Source organism: Helicoverpa zea, chromosome 25, assembly GCF_022581195.2.
Source record: "Helicoverpa zea isolate HzStark_Cry1AcR chromosome 25, ilHelZeax1.1, whole genome shotgun sequence".
Lineage (NCBI taxonomy): Eukaryota > Metazoa > Arthropoda > Insecta > Lepidoptera > Noctuidae > Helicoverpa > Helicoverpa zea.
The window spans coordinates 5,268,205-5,294,497 of record NC_061476.1 but is presented as its reverse complement, the minus strand read 5'-3'; the positions used below and the strand labels follow the sequence as shown (position 1 = coordinate 5,294,497).

Sequence of the window (26,293 nt, the reverse complement as noted above, 5' to 3'; positions counted from 1 at the left end):
TGTGACTTTTGTAGGACTTAAATATTATGTTAGAAAAATTTATGTACACTAGATATTAAGTCGCTTTTTGTAAACGCTAGTAGGTACCTACTCCGTTGCATCCGATAAGACTGGAAGCCAACCCCAACAGTGTGGGAAAAGGCTAGGCAGATAACCAACGCGCTTCATATGATTCGTTTCATCTTATGATAAAAACCACACGAAAATCTGCTCAACAGTTTTTGACATCACGAAAAAGAAAGGCAGAAGTGTTGGAAGACGTTTTTGTAGAAATTTTGAGAAAAACAAGTACCTTTTAAACTTACTCGACTATACATAATTTCATACTAATGTTCCAATTACGTATAAAGCTGTTAGATAATTCCTGCCGGTGACACGGCCGAGCTTCGTCTAATTACACGATATTGTGTTAGTCCTATGGGAGAGGGAAATTCGTCTGTGTGCGTAATTAGTAATTACATAAGCCAGGCCACGCGTGAGGATTTCTGCAATGTCGTAATTATTATTGCACATGATTTTCGGAAATTCGTGATGGTGGGGAAGTGTGTCAAAAGTCTAATTTTGTATCACCATCAGCTTTTTTATCGTCCCACTGCTGGGCACAGGCCTCCTCTCACACAGAGAAGGATTGAGCGTTAATCACCACGTGCGTTCAACGCGGTTTAGACTATAAGAATGGAAGGTATTTTTGGAAAACAAGAATTGAAGTTTCTTGCATGTTCTTCTCCATAAGACACAGTCCTTAGGGCCTTGTAAATAGCTTGACGTTTCAAAAGAGCTTCTACAGGTCTACTTGAAATAAAAAAAAATGACTTTGCGTTTGAATCCTATTGTTTTTCTGGACCTTTCAAAACATACTTTTTAGAGTTTACTTGTCAATGTTGCTTTATCAAGACCAAATACAAACAAACGTCAGATTCGATTATTGATTACAGAATTCCGTTAATGTATATTAAGAAAAAAAACTATTTCAGCTGAGACCTAATTTAGTCCGATATTCATTCAAGACAAAATAGATTAAGACATTTGACAAATACCAGAGGTCTAAAACCTACAGTAATAAAAACCCACTGAAAATCAAATGGACCAACGTTTTCAGTGTTCTGTAAAATTAAAAAATGTTCGAATTAAGCAAAATTTTCAAAGTTACATCGTAAAAAGGTACATTAAGACACATAATGTCTTTTAAGTTAAATTATATCTTTCTGAAAATTGGGTCTTGGTTAAAATGGTTTTGTAAAATTGTAGTTTCAGAAAGTATTTTTAAATGTTTCGAATTCTTATCTAACGTCTGTTAATAGTTTTTTTTTGCTATATCATTGGTTATAGTGGTTATTCATAGTGGCAAAAAAACTTGAATGGCTTGTAATAATAGTATCTTATCTTAAAACTGATCAGCAACATTAAGATGAAATCATTATCTAGTAGCGAATCTAAATTTTATTCGCAAATGAAGATTAGTAATTACTAATTAATATACATGAATGGGCTACCACACGGCTAATGTTTTAGAAACTAATTTTGTTTATTTTACTGTCTAGCCTTTTCCCAACTATGTTGGGGTCGGCTTCCAGTCTTACAGGATGCAGCTGAGTACGAGTGTTCTACAAGGAGCGACTGCCCTATCTGACTTCCTCAACCCAGTTACCCGGGCAACCCAATACCCCTTGGTAAGACTGGTTGTCAGACTTTCTGGCTTCTAACTACCCGTGACGACTATCAAAGATGTTCAAATAGCAGCCGGGACCCACCGGCCACCAGTTTATCGTGCCTTCCAAAACACGGAAGAACTCGTCATGACAAGATGGTCACCCATCCACGGACCGTCGGAGCCAAGCGTTGCTTAACTTTATGATGATCGCTTTGACTTAGCCACGATAATTTTTGTATCTTTTATCACCCGATAATTATATGTTTTCTTGCTGTGATCAGATAAGTGACTACCAAGCTATAAACTTAGATTATAAAATCTCGGTGTAATGTTGTCAAATCAATTAAATTAATGAAATCATGGGAAACGTGAATTTGTGATCAAAATAATGTTTTTGAACCGGTTATGCGAGTAAACTAGCAATTAATTTGTTTTTGTGAGAGTCAATTATTGTATGTAGTAAAAGTAGGGTTGCTACTGTTTAATTTTTGATTGCCTGTCAAAAATACAAGTACCTACAATTTAATATTATTTCAAGTTAAAAAAATAATCATCTACATAGTTTATAAAAGTTCATTACTTACATTTAATTGACATGTATTCTAATTAAGGTATATTATGTTAAAAGTATTCGTGGCTATGTTTAATTAATTTACTTCCGCGGGCATTTATTTACTTGAACATTCTTCCTTGTTATTCCTAAGCAAAAAGTCTTAACCTAATATTTTTCTAGTGGCTTTTATTTTGTTTTTCCTTTTTTTATTCCTTGGCAACCCTAATATAAAACTAATCGTTTGTAAATGATACTGTTAGGTTATGCCAATTTTACGATTAGAACGAACTAAACCGTCCGTGAGAAATATACCTTTTTACGCGTTCCGGTTAAAATCTCCCGCGTTACGTTTTACGCAGCGCGTAAAATTACGATTAGCGGTCATTCCGTTTTGAATTTTAACAATAATGTTTGTTTTTTTAATGTTGAATGTTTTGATAAGCGTACTACTCGTATGTCCGTGGTTTTATGTTTACGGTTCTAGTTCTAAAATGTAGTATAATAAAAAGGGATTTCACAATTTATGTCCCTTTTATTACTGATGGTTTGGTGATTTAGATATCTGGGTAGTAAGATGAATCTCAGATGCTATATTTAAAGGAAATTACATTTTTGGGCACCTAAGTGCTGCTGTAATTTCCAAAGACTATTTTTTATGTAAAAACTCATCAGATGACTCCTAACGAACGAGAGTCTCTTTTACTGATTAAAACCAATATTTATTCCTTCTGGAGCCCTTTATGCTCTTCCCCCAGGGCCAGGGTAACTTTTTTGAACAACCTCTCAGCCCAGCTTCGGTACTAAGGAGCCTCACCACTTTATAAAAGTACCAACAAAAATAAAAAAAGAGCTAGCTCAAGCTTACCTCGGCTTATGGTACGTCGGATTGCTGTTAGTCTTGAGTATGTCAGCGTTAGGGACGGACGTGGGAAGCGCGTGCTCCCGCTCCAATTCGCTCTCATAGCTTTCTAGCGGTACGTGTTTGCCTGGCAACGGATCAGCTGTAAAGAAAAGAAAGTAAATGTTAGAAAATTGTAATTAGATAAAAATACGTGTGATAAATTATTGGGTTTTAAGGGGTACCGAATGACAGCTTGGGCAGTTGACAGCTGTCAGTTTTCAAGAAGAAACACCGCTGTTTTTTATGACTGACAGCAAATGTCATTTGCACTAAAAAACGGTCGGGCTGAGCGATTTCTTTTGGAAATGCTGAGTGACTTGCCAGAAATATTGATAGTCGTACTCGAAGGGGTTCATGTGAAACTTGGCTTAGACATACATAGACTATGTATAAAATACGGCCTATAGACAAGAACAGTCTACAGGCCGAAATATTCACAGTACATGCGGTAGGTGTAACCTCAACGTAATAACATACTGTGTTTGTCAATCAAGTAAGTTGACTCAGTGAATTAGTCTAGATTTCAATGTAATTACTATTCTTGGTTGTCACCCTACGTTAGTTGACGCAAACAGGTTTAAACTGCGCGGCCATGTCGCAGTGTGAATCGTCTTACGGCCATTCCTATATTCTATCTATCTTTTGATTTGATTACTAGAGTTAGAATTTTGACATTAGGCCCATACAAGTAATGTCTAGTTCCTATTAGTAAATATACCTAGCATATTGGGAGGTGACACGGAGGTGAGGGAGTGTTGATGGCCGGGTTGACATTTTGTAATAGGTACTCTTGGTTATTGTTACATGTACGTGTATACTTATATACTTATTCATTAATCTTGCGATATTTTAATGAAAAGCCGCAGATATATCTTGGATAGCTCTCGACACGTGTTCGGCTCTTGGACGAAATAAATAGAACTTCAGATAGTGGATTTTAATTATTCTATGTAATAGAATAGAATATGCTGGAGAATGTTCCCACTGAGGAGTCATGAAAATAATTTTACGGAAAATTTCTTAGCAGTAATTGAATTCGGCCATATGAAGATAATTAACGTCGAAATGTTTAATATTGTGCAAGGTAAATAACAATTTATGAAAATTCGCACACTCATATTTTATGAGTTCATATTCAAGTGAAATATAAAGAAGAAGAAAAAATGAGCCTTTAAATCGCACAGTCACTAATAATTAATTACCGATAAATTAAATAATTAATTGAATCATTATTCAAATGTGATTCTGAACCAAAAAATATAATTGAAACAAATGGCCGCGTAATTATTAAAATATGGCGGAAATTATCCATCAAATGTCATATTTGAATAAAGAATATTAAATATGGATTTGAAATTGGAATGGCGCGTTCGATCGCGTTTGTTTTTTTCGATAACGTGGTAACCAACATTTAAAATGAATGAATGAAATGGGTTCAGAGAAAATGATAAGTGTATGCATTGACGTCATTCCTTCATATCTGGATAATTTATTCTTAAAGCGTTCTACTAAAAGTAAATTACGAATATGTATCTAAGTTGTGGCATGTGGCGTTTTCTATGAAATACATTTATTTACCTCTGCACGTAACGGTACTAAATTCCTGACGACATTTTTGCAAAGGTCTGCATAAGGATTGCGCGCCATTTAAAAAACCGTTGCTCAATCAAATATCGAACACTCCATTTTCAAATCGCGATAAACAGAGACAAAGAAACGAACTCATACAGCCAGTATCGTATAACACATCAAATTAGAAATATTTGCTGTTCACACAGGTTATCGAATTTAGAGTTCAGTGGAATGAGATAAAAGCCATTGTTTAACCGTCAGGTCAATAGTGTTCTATTACAATGTTTACTGTTTATGAAGCATTCTTTGTTCTTTGACCTAGTTTGTTAATTTAACGTCTTGTAAACCCAATTTTTAATGCCAGTGATGCATGATCTGATCATTTATGTTGAAAGTTCAACTATTTTTAGTAGAGTACAGATTAAGTTCCCTAAAAAATTGTATGTTTGGAAACGAACACTGGAGTTAACTATAGTTTCGATGAGTTACTCATTCCTTACTTACACTTATGTTAAGGTAAGGAGAACCGATGACAAATATAAATATTGACATTATGATTTATCTGTAATGGATTATGGAGGGCAAACTTAGCTTCCAGGAGCTGATAAAAGTATTACATCATCATATGTGTCATGAATAAGTTCGTTGACTTATTTGTTACTCGTATAGGTATTGATTTATCGAAGTATAAACATCGCTAGGCTTTCAACAAGTCACTCATAAGATATTCAGAGTACAACAATGTCTTTGTTGTCCCGTAGTACTGTAATATGACTAAAGATTTCTCTTTAAAACGTCAATGCAACTAGCAATTTAAAACATGTTGAAATATGTCAGCCATCGACCATTCCGTAAAAAACCCATTACGATTATAACCACGCCATTTGACAAGCAGTTGACAACAGTGTGTTTTTCATCCACTCTAAAATTATAGAAAATATTTTACCGTTACGAAGTACAAACTCTTTATCCGTGGCCTCAATAACTCTTTTAACGTTAAGCGTAACTTTTTAAATAGAGCGGAGAAAGTAGTTCTTTCTTCAAACCAGCCAGCATTCCATTTTTAAAATGCATTGTCGATGTTTTGTTTATGGTTGGGATAATGAGGTTGTGTTGAAGTGGCACTCGTGACAATGGCGCTAGTGTGCTATAGAAAATTTATCTTATTTGTTATGTAGACACGATCGAAAATAGTTCTGTAGGTATTCAGTACACAATGATTCATTGCTTCTAATATTCGTTGGCCTAGTAACTGAACATTAATTATTCACTATGCGATCTTTGACCTAGCAATCACAGTAGATACTTCTGTGTAATCGGATACCGAATATGCGAGAGCCTATTCAGAAATAAGATGTCCTAGTTACAAGTATGTGGTTGTTATTGTCTAGCACCATTTGTAATAATAAACATTATGTAACCAACATGTAGGTACGAGTGTGATAAATATTGTATTATGCTTAAAAAAAGTAAATAATGAGGTAGAATGTCCTCCGTGAAAAAAAGCTTCAAGTGTCGGCACAAGCAAAAATTACAGTAGGCAACATTAATCCGGAAATTGCCATTCAGAATATCCCAAATTAACCTTTTTTTGCGAAAATATAAAAACTCAATGCCATTTTATTCACGACCACCTATTATTATATGTTAAGGCATTATTATAAAATGTGTGAATACAGATAAAAAATTGCGGTCAAGCGAGAATCGATTCACATACTTTTTTTTTTGGTTTGTATTGTTTGAAAAATGAATCAACTTTTGATTAATAGGCATGATGACAGTAATCAAAAATCATTAAAATAATATATTTATTAAATTAAACTTGAAGCTTGGAATATAAAACGCGCATTGTTTTCTTTATTAATAATGTGATTAATATGTATTTTTATAAAATAAAATTACGAAATAAGGCAATCCGCCATGATATCTTGAACACCAATCAGAGCTCGTGACGTCATCTCTCAAAACAACTCGCGCGAAAGTCACATTTCGTTATTGTGAACTTCCACTGCGATCTTTGTTTTTAATTAATTAATTGTTTATAACACGAGTTATGGAGCCCGGATTTATCAAGGCAAACAGCGCTAATTTGCCTAGAATTGATATCATAATGCTGGGAAAGTTTTTGGCATCAAATAAAGATTTTTGTTCAGCTGAATTTAGAAATGTTAAAACTTCCATGTAAGTATACTAGTTTAATTAAAAAACAATGAGAGATGAAACCTAACCTCGAAATAGTTATTTACATTATAAACTATGCTAGAATCTAGAGAACTATGTAATAACTTACATCAAAGTGATCTTCACAAAAATAAAGTTGTACCCTGGGCAATATTGCTTTTGAATCTCGCCTTGCAAGTTTAAGCCACTTGTTTCGTATTTTTTTATTGTGAGGAACGTACACAAATAACTTATCAGGAGTTGTTTTGGATGTGTTCTTACACTGGGGGACCCCACAACACCTACCTATGCACTTTCGAATTCATATTTAATAACACAAAAAACTTAATTATTGCACGAGCGTTGTTTACTTGCGTCTTGTAATTTCAGTCGTGACGTCACAAGTGACGACATGACACTGACAAGCGTTTTCGCGCCGGATTCAAAGTGGACAGAGAAAAATGCAATTATTTGATAAAAAAACTTCGCATTTTCTTAAAATTAATAATTTTTCATATAAAATAGACGTATACCTACATCATACAAAGGAATTTAAAAATTTGTCATCATGCCTATTCTACGAATGAGTTTGGTTAGGAATTTTTGTTTTGTCAAAATTGCAACGGAATGGAACATTTTTACAGGTGTGCATATGATAATGAATTAGTTTTAAGAATTTCATCAGTGTTAAAATATAATGCCACATTTTTGTTGCTCTTTTTTTAAAAGAACAAATGAACATATTGTAAAGCTTTTCATAGTTTTTTGTTTAGGAAGACTCATAGATACATGGATTTTAGTATGTAATACCCACACATATGTTTTTGTCAAAATACCCAAATTCCAAATTTTGTTGCTCTCAAAAATAATATTGTTTGAGTTTTTCGTTTTTAAACAATAGCCAAGGAACCCTAACACGTCCTAATAACCGATACGAAATCAGTTAGGCCGGTAATAAAAGTTTTCGTAATTATAGGTGATTCACGTTCGGTTCGAGTGCGGTTTTCAGCACTGACTCACGCAATAACGTGGTAACCGTGATGATTCAATTATCGATACACTTTTTTCCTCATATTTTTTTGAAATTTGCGTAGGTATGTTACTTTGGTTTGCGGTCAAGGGACTATAATTCTTAGGGTTATTAGTTGGCTAGTGCTAAAATCAATGACTTCTGTACTAGTTTCTTTAATGAATCTTTTTTTGTCATGTGTTGTTCAAATGGTTTAGGCCTCTACTAAAAATGAGATTTGAAGTTGATGACAATACAATCCAATTCAAATATAACTACCGTATAAAGAGATTGCCACAGCAAGTTTAAAAAAAAAACAAAACATAAAAATTGATATTAGGCTTATGAAAAAAAAACCGTTACCATTAAATTAAACAGCACACCCCAAAAAACATTACCATCCTAATTTTTAAAACCCAGATAATGTTACGAAAAAAAAAAGCGAAAAGCAAATAACGCTACAAAAAATAACGTTTTCGAAACACGTACACATAATTCCGTTAAGCTTAATAGGCAAAACAGTGCCTACAAAATTAAACTTTAACACGATTAAATTTCGAATTAATAAATTTGTATTTGGTTACCGAGTTTTGCTGTTCAACAGAGCTGGGGAAAATTCTAGTCTTCTATATTTTAACTTTCAATTTTATAAGCAATACCAGTTAATTTTGTGAATAAGTGTTTATAGTATATCTACATACATTTTTAAATATAACTATCCAAAAATTGATATGTAAAAGTGTTTGTAAAATGTTTTTAATTTAATTTGATTATAACTGAATTAGCTTAAAAATATTAGTTTAGATACAATATTTTATCCAGAAACATTTATTACCCAGCTGCCGCGAAATGCGAGCAAACCCAGGGTATGCGCGTGTCCTACAAAAACAATAGCCGTTTAAAATAAAATCTTCAGGATATCCGTACAATAGAGGCTCGGAATAATATTAACTTTTGTTAGAGAATACTCATTGTTTTTCCAGGTAGCACACATATTTATTAATTAATAAATTCAACTTAATCCTATTCTTTGACGTAATTAAATGTCTCCTGTAAGGTATATACAACATGTAACTCAATTAACGCACATCCTGAAATTAGTTTGTTCAGAATCGTTTACTGAATCGATTTATATCATTTTTAATATAGGTAATTTTTTATCCCAAAAATAATTAAAACTACGGAAATTATTGTCATATTAACCCTGTACAGTCAAAACAAATTCAAATAGACCGTAACTCAAAGTAATAAGTCTTCGTGTATTGTCGGCTTTTTCCGTAGTTTCGTTATGTTGTGTCGAATCGAGCGGCGCGCGGCGCGATATTTGCGTGCGTAGTAGTATGACCAAAAAGTTCTCCAAAAATTGGTATAACTAATTTAGTAAATAACAATGCATATACATGTTATATTAAAAAATTCAGCGTATGTATTATGATTATAACATAATATTCTAATTGGGGTGTTTGAGGGTGTGCGTTAATTACGTTACATGTTGTATATATTATATAATATTTGTTTATATGATTTTGAACACATAGATATAAAAATACAGATAACACAATAATTTCTTTTTATTAAAGTATATATAGTGCTGATATTGAAATACTTTTCCCTCTTTAACTAGCACTATAAAAAAAGATTAAAATAAAACAGAAAATTATTAACTTCTAATCTACTAGTAAATTAAGTTTAACAAAATCGCTGAACCGATTTCAACGTTAAAAGCCTAACAATAACATAGAGTAACTTTTCCATTAAAATATTAGTAAAAGTTAACGAATGAATTAGCTTTGAGTACTTCTATTTTGTAATTAAGATTCTAGGCATTCTTAACCCAAAGGCTTTTGGTGTTATTACAAAATAAAGTTAGACAGAACAGATTTTTAACATATGTCAAAAGTCTGTTTAACTTTTTTTAATAACACCACAAAGTTCGCATTTTGAAATAATAATATTTCTAACTTAAACGCAGATATAGAAGTTCAATTACTAAAACAACTTATTAACTCTCAATTACTCTCAAAAGGACGATTCTTTAAGTTGTACATTCAAAAAAAAAAAAAAACAACCAATTAATCAATCGCAAACAGCGGTTACACGAAAAATAAACGAAAACCACAACACTAGTGCGGGAATAAAAACCGGAACTCTTCAATTAATATCGGCCCGTCTCACAATTGTGCCAACATTAATCGAAAACAAATGGACACGATTCACTGGCTCATGAAACAGATATAGTTGTCCCTTGCAATGAATCATGTGTAGGGATGGGAAAACCGTATATTTCCAACATATATGTGACGTAGATAAGTGATGGTACAGCCTTAGTTACGGTTAAGATATTACTGTCACGATTGTCGTATTTATTTTGTTGGTGAAATAATTCTTGAAGGTATGTACTAATTAGAAATGGTATATTTTTGTCAACATACTCTTTTACTGTCTAGGTAAGCAAGTAACTACGTATTTCTGGAGTTGAGCTTTTTCTTGGTATTTTTTTAGTAGTAGCACATGATGACGATATAATTCTCTCTCGTCTGTAGAAAATGTCGGTATGTATGCTTTTGTTTTATTTAAATGATAAGTAGTTTTTATTGCCCCACTCCAGGGTACAGGTATCTCTTCTCATACAGAGAAGCAATGAGCGTTTATCACCACGCTTGCATTTAAGTGGGAGTAGCAGCGTGTGAAATTCTAACTGTACTTTTTTTAATCATAGAATATTTATATCGAATTTTTACAGCTATAAGGTCCAGTTAATTATTTAATAAATCTTAAAAACGGAGTGCAAATCAAAGTATAAAAAAACTTTTTTACAAAAAAATTAAACCGACTTCCCAAAACACTAAAAAGCAAAAAAAAACTATTTTTAGGTGCATCGGCCTAGAAGTCGGTGTCTAATGGATGTTACTAAGTTAATTTTGCCACCGACTTCTAGGCCGATGCACCTAAAAATAGTTTTTTTTTGCTTTTTAGTGTTTTGGGAAGTCGGTTTAATTTTTTTGTAAAAAAGTTTTTTATTTAAAGCTTTTCAGTGATACGAATAGTTGTCACTATCCATACAAGTGAGAAGTTCTCATCAATACAAAGAATATAAGTCCAAATACGAGGTATTTTACATATTCAGTTGTCGAGTTCCCTCGACTTACTTTCTCTGGTCTCCATCATCAGGTCAGCTCCAAACCTTCACTGTTGCATAGGTCTTGTCAATACAAATAATTTAAGCCCAAACACGAGGTAGTTTACATATTCAGTTGTCGAGTTCCCTCGACCTCCTCTGGTCTCCATCATCAGGTCAGCTCCAAACCTTCACTGTTGAATAGTGCTATCAGGCATACACCTGACTGTCAAGTTTTTACCCTATTATGCCTACAACTTTCGAAAGTTGCCCTCGATTTCTCAGGGTTCCCATCATCAGATCCTGACCTGATGTCTATGGGACCACCTCGGGAGTATATCCTATCAAACAAAAAAAGAATCATCAAAATCGATTAATAACTGGCGGAGTAATCGCGTAACAAACATACAAAAAAAAAAAAAAAAAAAAAAAATACGGTCGAATTGAGAACCTCCTTTTTTGAAGTCGGTTAAAAATGTTATATTATAGCCCTAGGTATTACATAAAAATCACCTTGAAATTCCTTACCTTCTCAGTAAAATCTTCGTTACCTTAAAACATAGACCGTTTTACCTTTTACGCGCAAATGGTTACGGAATATTTTATATATTACTTGGCCTCCAAGATTCCTAGGTAGACATTTTTAGGTCACAAATTTTGTTTGTTTATTCATGGAAATCTTTTCATAAATGTCGAATTTGAAGGTCAATAGGCTGTATCTAATTATAATTATTATCGAGTTAATGACCGCTTGTAATTAAGTAATACTAGCTCGATTACGTAGTTTCACTCGAGTCCAGAGGGGACTACTTCCTCCGCACGGATAAAAAAAAATACCTTATATTGATCCTTGATAACTGGGCTATATGACACTGAACGAATTCTGCAAATGGGGTCCAGTAGTTCCTAAGCTTAGCGGGTTCAAAAAAACTTCTCAGCAAATATTTAAATCGTAACAAAATATATCTCCTTGCACATCTCAACCCCTAGAACTGTTACTTGTCAACCCCTTGTATTCAACCCTTTACCGAATCACCCAAAAGCTGATAAACCCGAAATACGGGTTTCGGGACAAAACTTACGAGTTTCAGTATTGTCTTAAACTTTTATTTGAGAACTTTAAGTTAGTAATTAACATTAAAGAGAAATAACGAGCGTATCTTGCATTGTTTCGCTTTAATTTGAGGTTTTAAAGTATCAAAGTTATGTCGGTACATACATAGACAGAAGTCAAGTCAAGGAGATGTCAAGATTTTAAATTTACGCAAAAATACGACCGTAAGGCGTGCCTTGTTGGATAAATTAAAAAATAAAATGCTTTCCAAAAGTCAAAGCATTCAAAACATAAAAATATTCACACAAAACACGTTTCAACAATAAAGACCTATTTATATTCTATAAACGAAACCAAACAAAGTATCCTTTAGACCGGCGCGGAATAAAAACGCTTCTCATTACCGCTACTCGATAACAGATGGCGCTACGGTCGCACTTTAAGTACGCTCGCCTTTCGCAAAACAGCAAATTACTTCGTACGGAAGCAAAAACGAAGCTAAACAAATATAATAACTTTTCTAATATACAATAAAATCAATTTTAATGTTTATTTCTCTATCAAATATTAGTTATTTCAGCGAACAACGATGACTAAGTATAGAACTCGACGTAAATGTATATTGACATCATATAGAACGTTATTCGGGAGTTAATAACAATTTGTTTTCTGAAGGGTAGATAAGGGAAACAATCTATTTTCACGTCCTTAGGGACTATGATTTTTTGCAACAAAAAGGTTACTGTAATGTAATAGTGAGTGTAATTTGTCATATAAAATGGAATATCGACAGGTTTATCGTGCGCGAAGAAATATTTTACGAGTATAAAAGATTGCGATTATTAAACCTTTTTCTAACCGACTTCAAGAAAAGGAGGTTCAGTTTGACTAATGTATATTTGTGTAAGTATGTTCGTGAGCGATTATCTTAGACTTGGCTGAATATGCGCTTTTCAGCATAGTATTTATCAGACTTGGGCAAAGGTATTTTATTGAAGCCAGTTTTATTTTTTATAAAGTTTTACGATTTAGCGAAGTCACTTGACATTTCTGATACGAAATAACAAACTTTTCTTGGAATTAAAGCTCACTATTTTACGAGTTCTAATTTAGTTTAAGTACTTTTCGCAATTTGTCAGTTTATCACGGTACGGTCACAAGGCTGTATCTCATGAACCGTAATAGTTAGACAGTTGACATTTTCACAGATGATGTATTTTTTCTGCCGCTATAACAAAAAATACTTTCAACTAGAATATAATAAATATTTCAGTGGGCTCCCGTATAGCAAACGTAAATTTTTGATAGAAAATAATTGTATGGGACACTTCTATCGCGATTGCAACTCGCACTTGGCCTATACTTTCTAAAATAAGAATTGTATGCTACAACGAGCTATTTTATTAGTTATTGTATACTATTAAAATAAATTGTTATAACAAATGCATTTTTTTACTAAGCAATTACTTCAGTCAGAATATACTTAGTACGGTTCTCTTTGTAACTGGTGTTTTCTCAAAGAAAAATAGTTTTAGCAAAAATTGCTCTTTCTATGAAATGAGCCTTTTGTAAAAATTGTATATCGTTAGTAGTTATAAATCTCAGGATTTAATTTTAAAGTCTGGAATTAAATTAAAGGCTAAGCTATCTGCACATTAATTTATTTTTTCATTGTTTGAACTAAAATTTAATTTAAGCTTGTCATAAATAGACAAAACACTTTTTGTTTTAAGAAAACATTTGTTTGTTTGTACCCTATATACTCCAAAACTACTGCACCGATTTAAAAAAATCTTTCACTGTTGGAAAGCTACCCTCTTCCAGAGTAACATAGGCTATGTTTTATCCCGGTACGGGCAGTAGGTCCCACGGGACGCGGGTGAAACCGCGAGAAGACGGCAAGTTAAAAATATAATATTCTTGGTTGAATATAGAGACAGTAACTTTCATCTAGAGTCCATATTGTAGTAAGTTTTTCTTTAATAAGTTTTACAATTGTGTTTTCTTAAAGTTTTGTTTTCAATAGCTTTATGATTTTCTCTGAAGTTAGTATTTCATAGCAACCTATTTCGAAATTACTTTTTGAACTTATGAAGTTTTTGCACTGCGAATTGAGAATTTTACTTTTAAGCACAAAATATTAGTTTTGAATACGAACTATTTTTTGACAATAAGATTCCCCGCTATGTAAATAAAAATCAAAAAAGCATTATTATAGTAGAAACAGGACATTTAATTTAAATTGAATGGCTGGAAAGACTTATATATCTTATATTCTTTGTAGAATGTTACTCTAGATTGAAGCAAGTCCTCTCTTAAACAATTTTCTCTGCCAGAATAATACAGTTTTTTATTGTAGCACTATGTATATCGTCTCATTGTATCACCATCAGAATTGACGACCAAATAGTATAGCATTGTATGTCGGCGACGAACGTTATTCAAATATATTGAATGATTTTATTATGTATGTCTGCCTAGCCTTTTCCCAACTATGTTGGGGTCAGCTTCGAGTGTAACCGCATGCAGCTGAGTACCAGTGTTTTACAATAAACGACTGCCTATCTTATCTCCACTCAGTTACCCAGGCAACTCAATACCCATAGGTGAGACTGGTTGTCAGACTTACTGGCTTCTGACTATCAGTAAAAACCAAAGTTATTCCTATGTATGATATGAATATTTACACAGGTGTTACGATAAAATATTAGTTTAGAGATCCAGGAATTATATGGGGTGCGATATCTTTAAAAAGAACTACTTGAATTTCATTAGTTTTATGCGATTAGTCACTATTTCACCAGAAAAATTAAGCGGTGATATAAATAAACCTATGATATATTTTGGTGATCATTCTAAAAAGGGTCACAATGTATTTTAAAATAATCGAAAGTAATACTCCACTACAGTAGTTTGTTCTGTGTCAAAGTAAAGTGTTTTTATTTCAAATAGACCTATTGTAGCAAAAATCTCCATAGACAATCTTTATGTGTCCTTGTACTTCACAACAACTTCGTGCCTTAAAGGAACCTAAGTAGTTACCCATTATAACTTCTTTTCTACAAAACAGATTTATCAAGTCCAACAAAAGTTTTTTTAATAATGAAAAGCTTCATCACTAATAAGTCTCGACCCGATTAATCTGCTCTTTCGTACTCACTTAGCGTTTTCTTTCAAAATTTTAAAACAAACTTTCCTTTCTTTTATAATGAAGATTCTGTATCGAAAACAAAACATCTGTAGCCTAAGTTTACAGTAAGAGCATACTGCAAACTTTTAGTCGGCCGATAGCTTGTGGCTCATAAATCAGTATGAAGATGAATGGTAGTACGCACATTACAAAGATCACGTATTTAGCCGGTATCCAGTTGAGAGTAACATACTACAAACTTTTTGTCGGCCGATAGTTTGTTTGGGTTCATATATCAGTATGAAGATGAATGGTAGTATGCACATTACAAAGATCAGGTATTGAGCCGGTATTTGACCGACTGAACACTTTGATTGAAATCAAGATATAAGATTATGTATATTGAAATTGAAAAAAAAAAAAACAGCAATTGTCGGCCGACTGTTCAGTCTTCAGTGTGCGAGTTTTAAGGGATAAAACTTTTACAAGCGGTTCAAACTATTTTTAAGAAAGGAAGTGGGGTTTTATAACCCTTGTGTAAGTTCTAAGTTTTTTGTAAAATATGCTATTTTGAAGGGTCGTTTATTTATTGGTTTTTGTAAAAGGGATTGCTTAATTTGTTTGTCAGGAAATTGAGCCTTGTTAGTCTCAATAAATCTGTAGTTAGCTGTTCCGTATGGTATTACCCGTGTCTCAAGGGACTTTCTTCACATAATTGGATAAAAAATTGCTTATGTCCTTTCTAGTACTGTTTATCACATTTAATTTAAATCGGATCAGTGGTTTTGGCGTGAAAGACAGAGTTACTTTCGCATTAATAATATTAGCAAGAATTTCGTGAAATTATGATCACTTTCTTTAGATTTCTTAGAGTTCAAATGTCAGTCGTTTTGACCTAGAAGTTAACAGAACAAATATGAAACGAAAGGAAATTTACAGCTTTAGTTTAAAAGCCATGAACATCCAAATAACTTGCCCTCTCTATATAAACTGTGCAAATGGTAGTTTTAACTGTTTTATTTATGTAGAAAGTTTTACACCCAACAACTGAAAAACAACGTTGATTATCATAAAACCTTAATAAAAAACACGTTTAAATAAATCACACTATATTCTGATTTTATTACATAAAAAAAAAAAACTATTTGAACTAGAAAACTTTTGGCACGGAATTGAAAAAGTAAAGTTTTTTGATCTCTCGTAGGTGTATAAAATAGACGTAAAAAAGTTTACACAAGAAAAATCACTAACACGCAATAAACTTCGTTTTATAACTGCAAACAATAACTAATACAGTTTAACTATCCCGTCGAAGTTAAGCTGATGGTTAAACTTAACCGCATCGGAGCTATAAATTAGGTTTAACCAAAAATTAATATTAACACGACGGATTTATGGAGAATAGGGATTTTATGCGTTTTTTAAAAACGGATTAGGTAATTTCTAAATACATTTTTTTAATGTACGAAAATGTAATAAAATATAAAAAATATGTGCCGAGATTCTAAATTATTGGTTCTAAATTATTTTATAGCATAATATATTGTGTGCTATAAACGTTATTAAAAAATAGTAGCAAAATACAGCAGATAATTTTTTATCTGTAAATCCATTGCTTAAATTATTTTTAACGTGTAATCAGTATACATAAAATTATTTTATATCGCTAGCTTTAAATCTTTTAATCGTTTGTTTTAACAGGGTTAATTTATTATTTTGCAAATAAAACGAGAAATAAAAATATTACTATTAATTATTACATTTTAATGTTGCTTATTTAAAAAATACCAATTCTTAGTACATTTATATTCTATTTTTAAAGCGAATTTTTTGACGCGTTTTAGTTATATTGTTTTTTTTTTGTTTTACTAGGATAGTTTTTGTAAATATGTAAACATCTATGTTCTACAGATGGCGAGTCGTACAATTAAAAAAAAAATACATTTGAAAACTTCCATACATTGCGTAACTATCCAAAATAACAGATTTAGTTAGGAAACTGTTTAGATAATCTTGTTTACGTTAAAAGTAACGGGAGGTTTAACCACATGGCGCATGTTACGGGTAGTAGTAACACAGATTTTTATCGTTTCTTGTTAACGTAACTTTTGTTGGCGTAACTGGGTGTTTCGGTGTTTATACCTACTGGTGTTAATGGATACGAAGATGTTACTAGTCAAAACTATTTTGGTTTCTGTTTTATTTTTAGATTTCATTTATTGTGTGTTCTTTTGGCTTCATAACCAACGTAACATTTTACGAAGTTTGACTTAAGTTCAAATGTGACTAACTATATTGATCAATTTACATCACAAACAAGAAGTATTATTACCAAAAAAAAAACTCAAAGGCAATAATATAAAATTAAAACGACTTTCTCCTCCAAAATCAATAAACAAGTAACAAGACTATCAAAACGCAACACTATTCATCATCAAACATTCCAAAACAAAATACACTCGCACACAAACACACACATACACACCTCAACAATCTCCTCATAATATCCTACTCTAAACCAGACATTGCATAAGTGTAGAACAACTAAAACTAAAATAAATTTTGGCTGAGCTTCCCACAGCGAAACCCCTTAAATCCACTGCAGACTTAATGAAGAGTATACTAAATTCCAAGGTATTTAGGCTAGCAGACATGACACCAATATACTATATGTAGAACATGATAATATTTTGCCAGATGGACTTATGAATGAAGGTAAAGATATTACACAAGAAAACTATACAGTTTCAATAATAATCAATAAAATGAAAGGTAGCTAGCTGTGTGTAACTAAAATATCAAGACTACCAACACCTTAGTCTGCCCGTGACCATGGATGCTGTAAAGGATCCGAAACGTCGGGATTAAATAATATATAAAAGCGCTAGTATAATTAGTAAAGAACGACCAAATAAAGCTGCGAGATTGTTCGAAATAAGAAGGAACATGGTGGGTTTTAGTCAGTAAGAGTCTGATACTCCCTCACGCTCTGCACCCACAGCGGGAGGGATCATTTGATGATAACCAATCAAAAACAAAGATGGACTTTAGAATGAAAGTAAGGATATAAAAGAAGATTATATACTTATTGATATACAGTCAAATTATGAAGTATGATTAGTAAAGAACTGAGTGAATTATTGGCTGATGGAGATGGAATATTGAAAGATTTGGTAAAGACACAAACAGCCATTACTAGACTGATGAATGATGTTGAGGTAATTACTGAAATAATTGGACCGAATCCAGAATTTCATTCAGAAATAGAAAACTACATTACCGTAGTAGTAGAACTATGGTTAATGTTTACACAAGAACTGACAGGCAATCTATTTTACATCGTTAAGGAGAAGTAAAAACTACAGCACAGTTTTTAGTTATAGAAGTTTTATTTCACGAAAGCGGGTGAGCTATAGTTGTGTGTGTAAATGTAGATACCGGGATAAAATATAGCCTATGTTTCTAACAGTGAAAGGATTTTTCATATCGATTCAGTACTTTCGGAGCCTTTAGGATACAAACAAACAAAAAAACCGGCCAAGTGCAAGTCGGACTCGCGCACGAAGGTTACCAGAGCAAAAATGAGCAAAAAAAATCACGTTTGTTGTATGGGAGCCCCCCAAAATATTTATTTTATTCTAGTTGTTATAGCGGCAACAGAAATACATCATCTGTGAAAATTTCAACTCTCTATCACGGTTCATGAGATACAGCCTGGTGACAGACGGACGGACGGACGGAGGAGCAAAAACAATAGGGTCCCGTTTTACCCTTTGAATACGGAACCCTAAAAATGATGCCTCTTTATTAGAAGTTATAGATAGATTTCTAAAAATAGTTTCCCCAACTTCAATTTTCTGGTACAATTGCCATTATTTCGTAGTTTCTCGGTCATAAGGACTAATGTTAGTGTTCTATCAAAACAAAAGGCGACGAGGAGGCATATCTCTATTCTTTGTGTCAAGCCTTTGATGTATGGCCGCGATGACAAATTGCTTCGTGTGGCTAAATATTATTTATTTTACCATTTTTCTCTGTTTCCAAGCAAATGTTTGATGTATTGCGGGCTTTTGGCTCTATTTTTACTGTTTTTGCAATTATGTTATTGTTTATTTTGTTATTTATTTGGTATTTGCTTTCGGATAAAAACGTGACGTAAAAGAACGTAACAGTTTTTGGCAAAGTATCAATTTTTGCTACCTCTTCCATGATTATGAACTAGTTAAGGATATCAAACTACAGATTTTTTATTAATACCATAAACCCTTCATTTAATTATTTCCCAGAAAAATATAAAATTATCTATCCAAAGTCGTGGTAGCCTAGTGGGTAAAGGACCAACCTCTCAAGTAGGTATGAGGGCGCGGGTTCGATCCCAGGTCAGGCAAGTACCAATGCAACTTTTCTAAGTTTGTATGTACTTTCTAAGTATATCTTGGACACCACTGACTGTGTTTCGGATGGCACGTTAAACTGTAGGTCCCGGCTGTCATTGAACATCCTTGGCAGTCGTTACGGGTAGTCAGAAGCCAGTAAGTCTGACACCAGTCTAACCAAGGGGTATCGGGTTGCCCGGGTAACTGGGTTGAGGAGGTCAGATAGGCAGTCGCTTCTTGTAAAGCACTGGTACTCAGCTGAATCCGGTTAGACTGGAAGCCGACCCCAACATGATTGGGAAAAAGGCTCGGAGGATGATGATCTATCCAAAAAACACGTAAGTACGTCAAGGCCAGATTATTCAAAAAACCTCTATCGTCATACAATAAAGGCGAACAATAAACCCATAATGATTTCTCAGTAAAAAGGTTAAAAACTTATCTGAAGAATGAAAGCCAATTACTTATCAAAGAAAACCAGGTAAGTTGGACCCGTGGGTATTATAATATGAATTGTAGAATAATGCTAAGGTTTCAAAGTGAATACGGATCAAGTTATTTTAGAAACAGACTTAACCTTTAGAATAATACTTAACACTGATATACCTAAACTTGTAATAAATCTTCTAAACGTAATAACAGCAGAATAGACGTCAAAGTAAAATATAGAAGCAATTTCTCAAAAACTATTGTTAAAACCAGAATGGTACGCCCTAACTGCAGTTCGCCAATATTATTCATGTTATTACACTTAAATTCACTTTAATGAATAGTCCAGGCCATTTCCTAGAGCACAAAGCTCAACGGAGTTACTCATAATTTATGTTTCTATTGTAACGCAAGTGCAAAATAAACAATGAAGAGACCATTAAACCAACTTGTTATTAACGCTAAGTATAGTTTCGCTACTCGCCGCTAGATGGCGTTGCGCGGCAATGAGCGGCTGTGCGATTATAGTTTCGAAGTCGTATTAAAATGCCTTTTAATAAGAGGTGTCAAATTAAATTATGTGAACAATAAGATTTTGTTTAATAAGCCCTTTGAGAAATCAAATTTTAATATGCTTAGCAATATCGTATGATTTCGCTCTGCGAAAATTTAATTTCGATTATACAATGCACAATGGCCCAAAGTTTTGGTTGAATGGATTTTTATTTTCTGAGTTTTGATATAGGGACGAAATGTAGGTAATGTTTTTAGTAACCGAACACTGAGTACACAGACTTTTTAATATTGTTGAAAGCAAAAATGTTATTATACAGAATTTGAACTCTCTGGCATGCAAATATATTTAAATAAATGATTCACAGTGTGCATGTATCAAAAGATGGTTTAAACAAAGAATTTATAAATGCAAGTCAAAGTTCATTTCAAAGTATTAAAGCATTCATTTCATCAAAGAGACTTCAAGTAAATGAACCCAGTTGATTAAGAGAGCACAGAAAGATAAACGACAAAGAATACACGAGTATACCAAACCAAAATAAATAATATATAACGTAATACATTGAGAAATAAAAAAGAAAAGCCTAAAGGAACTAAAATCGTGCTCCGAAGTCACGTCTTCCTAATTCACTTTGCTACGGTTTGCCGAAGCCACTTTCTAAAAAAATATCATTTAAAATTTTTATCCTTGATTCTATTGGAAATATCGCCGAAGATCGAATTGATGTCGCATCGAATCTTAATGTTATTTATTTGTTAGATGTCAGCGTAAAATTTTATGAAGAAATCCAGCGAAATGCCGATGATAGAAAATTTGTGAGAGCGACAGAAATTCGCGGAGATCATAAAGTCTGTGGCAGTAAATTTAGATTATAAGATAATATTCTTCTATTATAGGGGTAGTAACGAAGCTTCCCCTAAACAAATCAGATCATACGGATGTATAAATAAGAGAAAATTGTAGCTACTACATACAAGTATTTTTCTCTCAGCCATATTGGCTACATATATGACAATTTATGACTCTAATTTAGGCCGTAACAGGATAAGAAACATCCGAACTTTTGTGATACCACAAAAACTAGCTAAACCAGCCTTAATTTTGGATACCCGAAGTAATATAAGAGGTCTACACGAATCTTTGATGAATGGTTATAATAACCACAAAATTATGGAGGCGTGGCTCTTCGGAGCCGACTTTGATATTAAACTCTTTTATAAAATATCAAGATTTTTCAAATTCTAAGCACTTCAATCTGCGCACAATAAGAATCGGTACGATATTTTATTATAATATAAATTGGTTATTTAATATTTATCGTGAATAAGTAGTTGATATGAATTTGTGATATTGAAATTCGGCGAAATTTTGAAGAGTGTACTTAAGAGGTCTTGTTAGCGTCAGATTATATTTATTATGCGCTAGTATCAAGATTTGTTATGCACAAATAATATAAACTTAATACCTAATTGTACTGCTTATTATACAATTACAATTCTTCACAAATACTTAAGTTTCTAATCCGATCAACAATGATTTTAAATCTGTAATTCACAGGGATCATGAGAATATATTTAGGCGTAATAACCATTTTTTTTGAAATCTATCAGATTATCTGTTTTCATTGATAATAATAGCATATGAAATACTAATACTTTAATATAGTTTGCTTTTATTGAATAGCTTAGGTTGGTATGTTTTCTTCAAAAGCAAATCTCAACGACCGTGATATCATTCTTGAAATTCAAGATACTTATCTCAAGTCTCAGGTTTCGAACTAAAAACATTGCTCTTTAGATTCGGTCTGTGATTTTTATCTTTTATTTTTCCACTTTCTTTCTGAATTAATCTGTTTATATGAAATAACTGAACTCTATAGAACTGAAATATCGGATTTTATGGCGATTTTCAATCTATCTTCTATTTATATCGTGGTATCCAAATCAATGGTCTATTTATATCGTGGGCTTAATAAATCTGGGTTTTATTTCTACCTTGTGTGGTCTCAGTAAATGGTTTTAATGAACTATGTACTAATTGACGCGGCCACGACCACGGGCAATATTGTCAAGTTAACTGAATTTGTGGACGCCTACATCCATTACCGTTACGATTGGGAATTTATAACCATTTAATTTATTACCACTGCTAACAGTATGCGGGCTCTATGGTTCCGTTTTGAACTTAAGTAGAGCTTTAAATTTAGAACTGAAACATTTTCTAAGTGTCGTGTTCTCGAACTTTTTTTTCGAAACTTTAAATTTAGAACTGACATTGATTAATGTCAACGACTGCTGTGTCAAGTTCAGTCGACTAATCAAAATATTATTACAGCGGCATTTTATAACTATCCGTTATGACTAAGAGCTCTGTAAAACGAAGTTGAACAGTTTATTGTATTAGATTTATTTATTACGGCACAATTTATCGGAGCACTGTCATAATTACTCAGGATGCAAATTAATGGTAGTAATTCTAATAAATAGTCAAGATAACATAACGACCACAATAAAGCCAACTGTTCGAGATAACTGTACTCACCTAAAACTACCAATATGAAACACAAACTAATGTACAAGATCATCAGGAATCTTTGGTAACTAATAAACTAATAATATCACACTCAAGAATGGCAATCATCTACGTGATTGCCGAAATTTTATATCACAGTACACATCACTATCTACACTGTAGTGGCCACACTGCAATCCCATCAGGCCATCACATTACAAGCACGCATTTTTTGTACACGGCAGTGCATTCAGCACCACAACTTTTTCCGTTCTCCCCAACTTAAAAGTTTTGGTCATCGTACGAAATCGATGTACGCGCTCTGTTTAACACTTCCCATCACTAAAATAGTACTTATACAAAATTCGAATCGATTTGGTACACTTGTGAATTGTTTAAATGTTTATTGTACGATAGTTTCGGGGCCGCGAGCGACAAGGGTCCGTCCTCGTCGACGGCTGGGACGCAACTGCGTGAAGTTGGCCGCCATTGGTGAAGAATGCTCCGCGCATGGTTGCCACACCGGCCACGCTTCACTTGAACGCCGGCCGAAATGGAGAGACGCACTCGAACACCCAATTTACTATAAACCCGTGTATTTTGAAAGCGGTCGCTTAATATAACCAGACATAGAATCGTGCATTGTCAGTGGCGTCGGCCCCGATCTTGGCCGCTTGTTGCCACGAATTCTTCATACGCTTTTGGAATATGCTTGCTATCTCCCTCACTCGAGCTTTCGAATGAAAAACAGGTAAACGCTTGGGGCCGACAACAGCGTGCATTCAAGATTACGAAACATCAAAATTTTATACATCGTTGTGTTACAAAATTTAACGCAGTTTAACATGCATGCAAATACGACAGCTGTATCTCTTCTGTATAACGTTTTTATTTTTCTATCGAATCAGAGTAATCGATATCGAATATGGTAGTTTCAATAAAGTTAATTGGTTGATATAATTGACCTGTTGGCACTTTCCGATGAGTTTTTTGTTGACAATATTTCTTGTTCGGCGAAGCAATCAGTGTATGGACAACTTCCTGCAGTCATTTAAATGTAATAAAGTTTATAATTGGAGTCAGAGGAAAAATGTCACTGACTGAGTCAAGTTTGAAGAAGGCAAGAAGTAATTTAATAAACCATTGCTTTGTAGATGACAGGAAGATTAACGTATGGAATATCATTTCCATTTATTTATTCATTACTTTTTAGTTGTCATCGTCATCAGCCTTTTCATTGTTCGACAGCAGGGCTACAGGATTCTCATAGAGAGGAGGAATGACGAATACTTTTTAGTCATTCTGTGTTAATATTTCATCTCTACTTAAATGAGGAGATTTTTTACTATTGCATGACATACTATCAATAGTTTTGACGTAGTGATCCTTGCGAGTTTCAAAAGCGAATTTGACGAACCTAGCATTGAAACGTTAGAACTTATGACTTAGTTCAAAAATATGTATTTACCAAACTTTATCGATACATAAAAAAATATATCCTTAACCCTACATTGAATAATAAAATTATCATCACCAGCTTCAGTACCTGTGAATTCTAGCTACACATATTCTTATTACTTTTGTATTTGGCGACACTTAAACCCCGAATATAGGGACAAGTTCTAAACTTATATAGGACCGAACCCTTTCGTCATCTTTTGTGTTTACCCTTTTCGATACGAGAACCAGTGACGTTTAATCTTTTGCCTTATCTTTTACCTACACGCTCTTTTGGATTTCAAAGGGTAAGTATTGAGTTGTATTAGTATTTTGTAGTTTTTTGACTTTATTAGTTTTGAAATATGACGTGAGTGATTGAAGAAGGGGTAAGTAGAGGTATTTTATCATTGGACTGATCCTGTTTGTTATAATCTCCAATGTGTCTGACAAAATTACTTGAGTTGCTTTCCTCATATCGCCATTTATATCTATATCCCTACTAATATTATAAATGCGAAAGTAACTCTGTCTGTCTGTTACGCTTTCAAGTCATAACGACTGAACTGATTTTAATAAAATTTGATAAAGAGATAGAGTTGACCTTGAGAAAGAACAAAGGATAGTTTTTATCCCGGACTTTTGAAGAATTCTCTTGGAAACACGATACAACTGAACTCTACGCTGGCGAAGCCGCGGGTGGAAGCTAGTTTATATTATAACGTTTTGTTTGATCGAACGTGCTAATCTCAGAAACTTCTGGCCTAAAAATTATTTCGTTATCAGATAGTCCATTCTCTGAGAAAGGCTAGTATATATCCGTTAGAAGTAGTTCCCACAGGACATGGGCAGTACCGCAGGTTAAAACTAGTGTAACAATGAGACAGCCATATTACTGCAATACTCTTTCCCTTCTTTGTCCGTTTGTTTGTAAAGGTCAGTTTTGCTTTACAAATTAGTCGTGTGGTCATCATTAGCAAGCGTAGTTCATTCATCCCTGATGTGGCAACTTTTGTGGGTACCAGTTCGTTAAGAGAGAGCGAAATGAAACCTAATTTCTATTAAGTTAAGGTATGTTTTTGCATGTGTAGAGCTGATTGTTTTGTTACTATTTTCTCAAAAGAGCTGTTCATTTTCTAAATATTATGTACATAAGTGGTATTTTAACAATATTTTTGATTGCTTATGAGAGTCTTAACCTTCAACTTCTAGAAACCATACCTTCAAAGCCACGTCCTGAATGAACTACTTACCGAACCCGAATAAAAACTAACCTATGTCTTTTGTCAGGGTCTAGACTAGCTGTATACCAAATTTCACTTAAATCGGCTCAGTATTCCTAGGGTGAAGGAAAGAAAGCAACAGATAGACCGATTTATTTTCGCATGTTTAATATTAGTCAGGATTCAGTATGTTATCATGCTTAAAGAAAGTGAAAACCAAAGTAAAACAAGAGACATTTCTCGAAGGTATGATTCCGTAACGACAATCGCTAAAGTTCACGTCATCACCCGATATCTCTGGAATAATTGTTTTGTACTAAATCACGGCGGAAAGATTAGAGTTTCGTAACTCCACTGCGGGAACTTCGACTGCTCAGTTAGGGATGGCAAAATGTTAGAATTAAGATGTTTAAGAAGGACTAAAATTAATTAAAGATTATTGAAAAAAGTGTTAAGAAGACTAGCTGATTCCATCAATTACAACCGAGTCAGAGATATACTCCTCACAACGGTATAAAAAAGTATATGTCCTTTCTCAAGCTCTAAACTTATTTTTGTGGCACTAATATCTGGCCAAAATAACGGTTTAGTAACAGAAATAGATGAGAAATTAATTTAAAAAAATAACCAAAAAGGAATGGAAAATCATAAA

At 33.3% G+C, this 26,293-nt stretch overlaps 1 protein-coding gene across 3 annotated transcripts in view; it reads right to left on the bottom strand.

Annotated features, from left to right (window-relative positions):
- LOC124642762 overlaps positions 1-26,293 on the bottom strand; it is a 662,223-nt gene that overhangs the window by 14,664 nt on the left and 621,266 nt on the right. For 2 of the 3 annotated variants that reach the window (XR_006985814.1, XM_047181399.1), the window contains exon 3: positions 3,070-3,205. Coding sequence is in view for 1 of the 3 variants with exons in the window: in XM_047181399.1 (XP_047037355.1) it covers positions 3,070-3,205 (136 nt within the window). In the remaining 2 variants the exon portion in view is untranslated. Of the gene's footprint in view, positions 1-3,069; positions 3,206-23,011; positions 23,459-26,293 lie in introns of those variants that run through there. The other variant, XR_006985815.1, reaches the window with a different exon arrangement.